The sequence below is a fragment of the Adelges cooleyi genome, unplaced genomic scaffold, assembly GCF_023614345.1.
Source record: "Adelges cooleyi isolate 19-005CV unplaced genomic scaffold, UGA_ACOO_1.1 ACOO_flye_CR_arks_rails_tigmint_CR_PRNA_307, whole genome shotgun sequence".
NCBI lineage: Eukaryota > Metazoa > Arthropoda > Insecta > Hemiptera > Adelgidae > Adelges > Adelges cooleyi.
The window spans coordinates 1,709,113-1,719,116 of record NW_026095978.1 but is presented as its reverse complement, the minus strand read 5'-3'; the positions used below and the strand labels follow the sequence as shown (position 1 = coordinate 1,719,116).

The following is a 10,004-nucleotide window of genomic DNA, read 5'->3' as shown; positions in this document are numbered from 1 at the left end:
ATAGTTGGTATGAGTTATATATGTATATATATATTTATTTATTTATTTATAAGTTTTTGTACATTATTTATATTATTAAAATAAAAATCCATGGGTTTGTATATTTTTCCTCTTTATTAAATTATGACTAAAACAAAAAATAATCAACAAAATAAATTGTATTACTTAAGTAGTAACAACATATGGTAAATAATAAGTATAAAATAAAAGTCCATGGGTAATAAGATGGAACTTTTATAACTAGTAGTAGTATACTTTTTTGTTTATATAATAGTATAAGTGAATAACATTTGGTTAATATAAAATAAATAAGTTCAATAAAACAACATTCAGTACTAGAAATGACTTACAAATTAAAAAACTGACTTAAAAACGAATAGTAGAAAATTAGTATATATTTATACCTAATTTTGTAGTAACAAAATAATTATTTTAAGTAATTCAGTCTCTTAAGTAGTTATTTGGTATTGACTTTTCATTTATAAATTTAGAGAGTGATGGTCCTAAATTTCTCAGTATGTCATTTTTCTCATCCAAAAGTTTAATTTTTTTGTTATAATAATTCTCTTTTATTTTGCATTTTCTCTCTGCAATATCACCAAGACGAATGGCAGCTGAGCTGCTTTCACTTAATTTTCCCGCAGTGGTTATATTTCTTTTTAGATGTACAATTTAAAATTTGAGGTGATGCATGGTTTATTGTCCTAAATTTTTACACTTTTGCTTGTTTTGCAAAATAAATAAGACATCTTATAATATATAATTTTGATTGTAAATAATAATTTACTATTTCTAAATTCCCTTACATATTTTTAACATTATGGATTATAGTTTGTAAGTATAGGTAAGTGCTAAATAGACAATAAATTGGTTTATGAGTGACGTATGTAGTAGATGGTTTATGAGTGACATATGAAGTTGATGGTTTTTCAGGAATTCTCATTTGTAGCTGTAATATAATAATTTCAACATTTAAGTAAATTATTGTTTTATTCAACATTTTATTTTTTTGAAAATATAATTACTATTTTAGGAGAAATCATCAATGGTTGTTCAATATCTTCATTCTCATTGACCGCTATAATATATCAATATTAACATTATAATATATGTTTTTTACACTTCCTATACTTAGAATAATTAAAAATATTACTAGGCTTTGAAGCAATATTCGATAGTTCATTGATTTTGTTCTCACCATCTACTGTTTCTTCAATAATTAAATCATTATAATCTAAAAACAAAATTATAATTATTTATTTGTCATTATTTAATTTAGCTGAGACCCAATGATATTCTTTTAGAGTATTCAAATTTAAATTATAAATATTGTACAACAAGAATATCTATAGGTAATTAATTAAACTATATACATACATTACATAAATATGCAGAAAAACTAACGCATTGTTTGTAGATTTAATTTTAACAATCACGATGACATAAATTGTTCCGTTTGATAACTTAGACCTACACGTTATCCGCGTAGACCTGCAATATCGCATGCGATGACATTTTTAAATATAATAGACAAAGAAGCCGCTATCATACCGATTTATAAAATTGTATATCAATACAAATTATATCGTCACAACTTAATGATTTATTTCAAAACCAATAGTATTAATAAATGTATTTTAAAATGTTAACAGGTATTTTTTCTACGCAGCTGTTAAGGTAATATTCTAGAGTGGCCATAGGCCTGTCTCACTAATAATCATGTGTAATTATTAAAAATTAAGTTCCATGCTAAAAATGATCAGTTATCACATTAATAAATTTTAGTTGTCAACTTACTATCAGGTAAATTTTAAAGATGTAAGAAATCGAACCGATAGTTAAACAATAAAACGTGTACTAAAAAGCTGTTTTTTAAACCAATAAAGATAGTATTATACAAATCTACAAGAACAATATAATACATGAATATGATGTATTTTTTTTGCCCTTAAAACGATGGTGTAGTCATAATACTTCTGTTACGCATAGTTTTTTCATTATAACGGTTAAGAAAATACCGATTAAAAAAAATGTAATTAGCTAAAACCATGGTAATAATTACCACATTATTCATAAACCTTTCATAATGTATTACGTTTTTTTTAAAAAATAATTTTTATAAATATCCCATCTGAAAAAAGAATTCGAATTAATTAAAATAAAATGTATAGTTTACTTGAAAATATAAAAAAAAAAGTATTGGTTACCAAAAGCTGTAAACGGGGTTAGTTAACCTGAGTGTTTATACTATTATATCATATATTTTATTTTTCCATTTTATAAATATTATAATCATAATATCGTTTTTAGGACAAAACAATTCCGTTCTTATATAATACCGTTTATGAATAATGTGGTATTAATTACCACGGTTTTAGCCAATTACATTTTTTTTTTAATCGGTATTTTCTTAACCGTTATAATGAAAAAATTATGCGTAACAGCAGTATTATGACTACACCATCGTTTTATGGACAAAAAAATACATAAAATTCATGCATTATATTGTTCTTGTAGACTTGTATAACACTATCTTTATTGGTTTAAAAAACAGCTTTTTAGTACACGTTAGATAGGAAAATATATATTTTTTGATGGCCTGCATCCCGGTGAAATGTACAGTTGGCAATCTAGTTTATTATATATAGGTATATCTGTGTTTAACCATGTATTTTTTTCTTCAATGAATATTTCTGTCCTAATTATTATGTTTTTAAAGCTTAAGACGTACAAAATAAAATACCGACTTTAAATTATTTATTTATTTAAATAATTGAATGGTTTATTTTAAATTATTGATGATAATAAAATTATAATAATAAACTAATAATATAATTGCTAATTATAATTGTGTTTACATTTTTAATTTTTATGCAATGACCTATTTTAATAAAACAATTATAGATCCTTGAAGAATATTTACTGAAGTGCAGTATCTATTTTGTTTGTATTTAATACTGTGGTGCCGTTATTAACAAATTTATAAAAGTATAATGCATCTGAATTAGAAAATACTTTTTATATATTTTTTTTCAGTAAACAGTTTCTTTTCTCATAAGAATTACCTACATTTTGAACAAAACCCCTATCATAAATGTTGATGTATAATTGTTTTTAAATATTCATATATAATTCGATTTATGTATTTTAAATTATTTTTAGTGATTACAATAAAATAATGTATTAATAATATATAAAAAACTAATGCATATTTCTGAATCATTAAAATGTCTTATACCTTTGGCTAATTATTTTTGTCGATTGGCTTATACGTCTCCTGTAACGACGGCATCTAATGAACGTTCGTATGACGGCTAATAGACTAAACGACCTCATGATTTTTAATTCTGCCAGAGATATTGTCGGTATAATTGATTTGGAAGAAATAATAAAGAAACAGTTCACATTAAAAGAACGCCGTATTAAAGTTTAATTTTTTACTGTTGAACTATTTAAATTTGTTTGTATTAATTTATAGTTTAAAAAATAATACTTGAACAATATTAATTACTACATTTTTAGTAAAATCTTTTTTTCAACATTTCCTAATTCCCATTAATTCTAGTAAAAAAGTTGTGACTTGTTGTCAGCAATTTAAATTTTAAAGTCGACATCTCCATTTTGACACCCCTCCTTAAATATTTCTTAGCGCCGGCCCTGATTGAAGTAAATAATAAAGATAAACGTGTTTTTCTTAGATTTATCTCCAAAACAGTACAGCACGGGGTATCATCTTCGACGTATACCAACCAGCCTAACCTTATATTACATTTAATGAAACCATCATTGCAAAATTTGCAATATGATACTACGTTGGCTGTGTGTGACTCGCCGTAGTCAATTTAGTTGAAAATATGTTAATCGAGTGTCCTTCTTTAATAGAACTTGATCGACTTGCTAGTCGGATAATTGTATTAATCACAAAAACACATATTATTCAAGGACATATTATTACACATCAAACCACGGATAAAAAATATAAGTAACATCCAAGAGTTCTTTGACGACCTAAAAACAACAAAACAAAGAAGAACATGTTTTTAGTTTTTTTTATTAAAAATCAAAAATGTTTATTTGCTTAGGTTTTTATTAAGACATACAAGTATAAAGAAAGTAAAAAGTTTTTATTATTTTCTGTTTGTAAAAATATTTTGACAGTGTGTCTAGTTATTGTGTGGTTGCCGGTTGGTAATTTATGGAAAGAAGGTTAAAACATTATTGTCCATAGACCTCAATGAATTTCCCTCGAAAAAGTCGGTTTTTATACAATCATTGAAAAGACGGTATAATGTGATATTCGTGTACTAAATTATCATGTTCGTTAAAACAACTTTATTGATGTTATTTGTTTTATTTAATTTTTAACAACAATTATGTTTACGTTATGTTTAATGTCATGTGATTTGGCGTGTAGAAATAAGACTTACATATGCATAGTGGTTATGTGTAAAAATAGAACCTTCTTTCAGAATATTCAATCTTTGTTAGTCTAATTATTATAATATCATTTTTTCAGTTTTAGTTCGGTTATTATAGTTATAACGTTATCGTTGTGTTTTTTTTTATCTCAATACAATAATCTTTACGGTGTTTTTTATTAACCTTCACATACATATACCGAGGGATTTGAAATTACATTTTTAAACGATAATTACGTTAGTTTTCTTAAAACAACTATACCTATACACCAAATCATTCAGCTGCAGTCCATCCGATACACCGGTAAACACTATCAATATTCGCCATCGTCTAGACAGCAGTAGTATTCGACCACTTATGGAATTTTATGATGTCACCCAAGTGCTTTACCTAAATAAACAAAATAATAATGTATTAAATAAAATGATATAGTCCGTACAATACAAAAAATATATGGATGGCTAAACCAAAGCATTGCAATACTGGATTTAGCAGTAAATGTACACATTTCAAATGTAAATAATTTAGGTATACGATACACTACAATACATATTCGGCTCAAGGTCTTATAGTTAAAAAACTAAAATTAGTATTGTAATTAAATTATTCTACTTTTATTTTTCATAGATATTGAGTACTTAATAATTAAGTAGAGGTTACGGCTTTACTATCTTATACCTAATTATTGTTTTGTTTTTTGGTACATACTAAAGACATATCATCCAAAACAACAAAATTTGATTTGTTTTGGAACATAAACAAAAATCGACTATGCCCGGCTATAATCGTCGAAAACAATTTTTTCCGGGTTTATTGGAAAAATATATGTACATGAAAAAATGCCGGTCATTTAGTATCGACCCTATGATCGATTTTTTAAGTATGCCGGTGTACTCTATAATCCGGATAACAACGAAAACGACGGACCGGGTGGTATCTTGGATACCGTGAGCGATGATGATTTAGCAGAAACATCAGATGAGGATATTATTTTTTAATAACTAATTAATACTTCTATTTTAATAATAATTACAGTAATAAACAATTAATATTGTCTTAACTGAATATTTTGGCATTGGCTCACTTTGCTCGCTCGGTAATTAATTTTTAGCATCTGTGTATATATGCAAGAAAATGCATAATATTATACCTGTGATTTTATATACAGTAAGGGTTAATACAATCGTCACTAAACATGATGTTTTCGGCCATATTAGTACAGGTCAACCCATTACGAGAGGGTGTTTTCGGCGATAATGCAAACAACCGGTCACGTCCTACCCTTACAGCTATCATACATATAAGGGCTACATGACAATCCTGTTAGCACACTAAGTAAGCGCAGTTTGAAGGCACAACAACTACCGCTGAAGTTCCTGGTAAGTAATTTTGTTTTTTTTTTATTATCCGCTTCGTGATTATTTTCTACTTAACTTACAAAACTATAAACGAAAAGGCAGCAAATAACTGATTGATTTTAAATTAATTAATTAGTTTAAAAAAGTAATTAAATAAGTTAATTCAGAATTGATCTAGCTAGGTTTTGAGATTAAAAATAAGAAAATAACCTAGTTAAGTATTTTTTTAAAATAATTATAGCTCAAATAAAAAAATTATAAATATTATAAGTCACTATTTATGTGTACAAAATTACCCCAAAACAATATTTTTATGTTTGTATGAAGCTTAAAATATTTTTGTACTTTTTTCATCGAAGTTAGTGTAAATTAGTTTATATTTTTCATGGAGTAATTTTTTTATTTAATTCATAGTTACTACTATTCTCAACAATATTATTTTTTAACTACTATTTCACATTTTTAGCCTTGAATAGTCCGTTTTTAAAGCATTACTTCTCTTCATGGGTTCTGTGAAATAAAAGGAACTAGTTTCAATTCTTTATTCAATATTTTAATAAAAATGGTTCATTCTTTCTAATTAGGTTCTGTAAAAATAATAATAATAATAATTCTAAATGTTTTTTTATGGACTGAACGATATTATTCAATAGGTTTGTCTTTTTTTTAATTTTTCTTTTACACTTAGCTATTTTTCATTAAATCATTTTAAAATCGATTGTCAAACTACTAGTCATTATTTAATCTGAAATTATTAGTTAAATGTCTAGTAGTTAAGTTTTGTTTTCGCCAGAATCTCAAACACAATGAAAAAATATTATTTTTTGAGAAAAAAATTAAAATTTAGTTAATTTTTCAAATTGTTTTCAAAAAAATTAGTTTTTAAGCTATATTATAACAACATTTATTTTTATTTTTAAAATTAAATTTAAATGAGTTTCTATACTAAAAATTATTTTTATAAATTATACTAAAAGAATGACCGAGTTATAATGTTATAAAGGCGGTAGTGTAGAACTAGTATTTATTAGGGCATATTGTATGGCAATATTTCATTGAATTTTACTATTAAGCCAAAATTCGTATACTATAGTAACACAGAAAAAAATTATCTATAAATTTGATATTTAATTATTTTTATTCAACTTCTTCAAAGCATAATAGTTTCTACGTCGAAGATAAAGTTCTTGAAAATAATCGTATTCAAGTTATAACAAATAAACGTAAGTTTTGGATTGGTAACATTTTCAGTTACTAATGACGTGAAAAACATTAAAATTTCAATTATTTGGTAAGAGTATTTTTTTAATGGATTTGTCTAAAATACGGTTCAATCGGTCTATGTTCTAAGGCAGTTCAGTTCAAGTGCTCAATTACAAATGTTCCATTAAAAAAATTTTTTAATATTTCACAGCTAGTGGAATTTTCAAAAATTGAATAATTTGTAATGAAAATAAATTATTGCAGTAAAATAGTTAAGCAAATAATTGTTTTTAGTGATACTTTTTTTTTTATAAAAACGGTTAAAAGAAATCACATTTTTTGTCAAGTATTCTAATATTCAAATTCAAATAGTTAATAAAAATGTACAAACCTTTTTATTTTATTTACTTTTTTTTTTGGTTGCAATAAGAACTATATTATAATTGTATAATGGTTAGACTAAAATTTTGTTTAACAGCAATTCATCATCTACCAAAATCATGAATTCCTTCTTAGTCTGCACTTTCTTGGCCACCTTAGCTCTGCTCGCCTGCGCCGAAGATATCAAAGTAGTCACTCCAAGTCCTTCAACGTCTGCCATTGATCGTGTAACAAGCATAGTGAAAAAGAATGTCCTAAGCGACAGTAAGTTTATAATAATATCATACTGTTATTTATTTTGGGCGTAGGACAAACATGTACATATTTCGTACTTACATTTTGAGTATTTCAAATATTCAAATACTAAAGTAATAACATAATGTAGATATGTTTATTTCGGAAGTTCTCTTATTAAATTATTTACCAGCCAATCATCAAATACCAATAAAATATTAGCCACAACTCAAAAGAAGATAATCTTCATTTTAAAATTTTCATTTTTAGTAAATATTCTATATTTGTGCACTTAAAGCAATTTACTGTAGTCTCAAAAATAAATAACCGGGAATATATTTTTAATATTATTTTTTGTAACCTGATACAGTTATGCAAGTAATTTGCCACTTAGCTACTATGATTTGTTCTTTATCGATTTTTAGTAGGGCATCTAAGTACAGTTTGTTCTGTATAATCACTAATAACCGGAAGTTGTTTTCTAGTAAATTTAATATTGTTTTTTCAGTATCAGAATATAATATTAAGAACAATTTTTTGTGAGCAGGAATACAGGAAAGAATTTTTTCAGGTCATATTTTATATATATATTTTTTTTTTAAGATACAATACAATATAATAATTAATAAATTAAAATCAAATGAACTCATGAAACTTTTTAAGTGGTAACGTTAGATATTTTTTAACTTTTTAATTATTGAGAAAAACTTTCTGAAATTTTCGACTGGTCGATAATCAGTCGTTATCAGTGGTCTTAGATAATTGTTTTTAAGCTTTTAGAAAAGATGGAGTGTATTTTTATTTTTATACGTACGCCTTACTCAACCGCACTTTCCCTCCCGTCGCTACTTTTCTACTTTAATAACTATAAAAGTAGGTAATAATAACTCTGCACTGGTTATCGACCGATCAACATTTTAAGAAGTTAATAAAATAATATACATTAGAATTTCAAAAACTCCAGGTTCTTAAGATACTAACACACAAGACATGGGGTTATGTTGTGGAAAATTATGTCAAACTTGTGGTAACTTTAAAATGATGTAAAAGAATAATTAAAAAAAGTCTATTATTTTGTATGATATCGACTGGTTATGTGTCTATGTTCAATTGATCTTAATTAATATTGATGATAAACTGTTTACGGTTATGTTGAAGACGATGCAAGCAAATGGTCTGTCGTGCCGAACGGTTATGGAAGCGCCGCGGTCACAGGCGGTGCAGTGGCGGTTGGTGTGGTCGTCCTGCTGGCTATCGCCGCAGTGATCGGTCCACTGTTCGGTTACAGGCTCTGTCAGATTTTCAACACCTGCGACGTGGTTGCCGCTCAATCCTTCAACAGCGACGGGTACTCGGACTACGCCTCCGCCTCGCTGTACTCGCCCTACCAGAAGAGGTGATCACGCGTTTCCTTAATAAACATTTTGGCATGAATACACTTGACTTACTAACTTATTGCTTGAATACTCGAGAAAATTATATTTTTGTTCGATACAATATTGATATACTAACATCATTGATAATATTATAATAATAATTTTAATGTTCCTGCTCGTCCTACCCGCCGTAATATTCTCCGTTACTTTGTGTAATACAGATACGAGACAGGTCACTTTAGACACCTCCTCTTCTTCTGGTATATCTAATTACTGAACTTTATTGTTGAGCAATTGTAATTTTTTCTTTATAATATACATTACATCCTGTAATTTGGGATTTTCGTTCGTTTAATTATTATAAACTAATATATATACATTTTTATTTTTTATGTTTAATACTACAATATTTTAGTCTTCGCAAAATTTCAATTTCCAGTTCATATGATGAATGTTAATTCAATTAGTATTATTTTATTTGTTGAAAAAAAGTATCCCTTTCTCCTAAAAATCATGAAAAACACCTACAAATCACCTTATATAATTACAAATAATGGCACGCTTCAAATTTTTGAAAATAGCCTAAAACAATGAAAAAACGCCTAATGTAAATTTTTTTCTACTTAAAATTGAAAATTCCTTTTTGCAAATTATCATCAATCCTATCATCGGTAAGGAGTTAAACGTTTTTATGTATTCACTTATTTGTTTCCAGGTCAATCGAGTACGTGGGACCTATTTTGCAAGCTTTGAACTCGGCATATGCAAAATACGGACACGGCGGCGCCACTCGTTCGAGTTATGTAATCAAGAAAACCGCCCAAAAGTAAAATTGGTCAAAATGTTAAAAAAAAAAACGGCTTTTTGTTTTGTAGTATTATTATTATTATTATAAATAAATAGACTGCAAACTTTTACGAACAAGAAAAACAAATATATATAAAAGTAAATAATAATAAAATAGCGTTTCTTTATAACTTGTACGTTATTTTTGCTTATTACCAAATAACAATAATTGAATAATAATAATATT

The 10,004-nt window shown here is 26.5% G+C and overlaps 1 protein-coding gene across 1 annotated transcript; it reads left to right on the top strand.

Moving 5' to 3' along the window:
• The first annotated feature begins 5,759 nt into the window (after window positions 1-5,759).
• LOC126839608 (uncharacterized) lies at window positions 5,760-9,801 on the top strand. Its single transcript, XM_050575003.1, has 4 exons — window positions 5,760-5,798; window positions 7,459-7,625; window positions 8,754-8,991; window positions 9,687-9,801. The coding sequence occupies exons 2-4, from the start codon at window positions 7,481-7,483 to the stop codon at window positions 9,799-9,801; spliced, it is 498 nt and encodes a 165-aa protein (XP_050430960.1). The 5' UTR covers window positions 5,760-5,798; window positions 7,459-7,480.
• The last annotated feature ends 203 nt before the right edge of the window (window positions 9,802-10,004 follow it).

What these genes read in the sequence shown, in the direction of transcription:
- LOC126839608 (XM_050575003.1), top strand. Translation starts at nt 7,481, where the DNA reads ATGAATTCCTTCTTAGTCTGCACTTTCTTGGCCACCTTAGCTCTGCTC. An exon ending in AAAGAATGTCCTAAGCGACA is followed by an intron (nt 7,626 to 8,753) that starts GTAAGTTTATAA and finishes GTTATGTTGAAG; the next exon opens with ACGATGCAAGCAAATGGTCT. An exon ending in TACTCGCCCTACCAGAAGAG is followed by an intron (nt 8,992 to 9,686) that starts GTGATCACGCGT and finishes ATTTGTTTCCAG; the next exon opens with GTCAATCGAGTACGTGGGAC.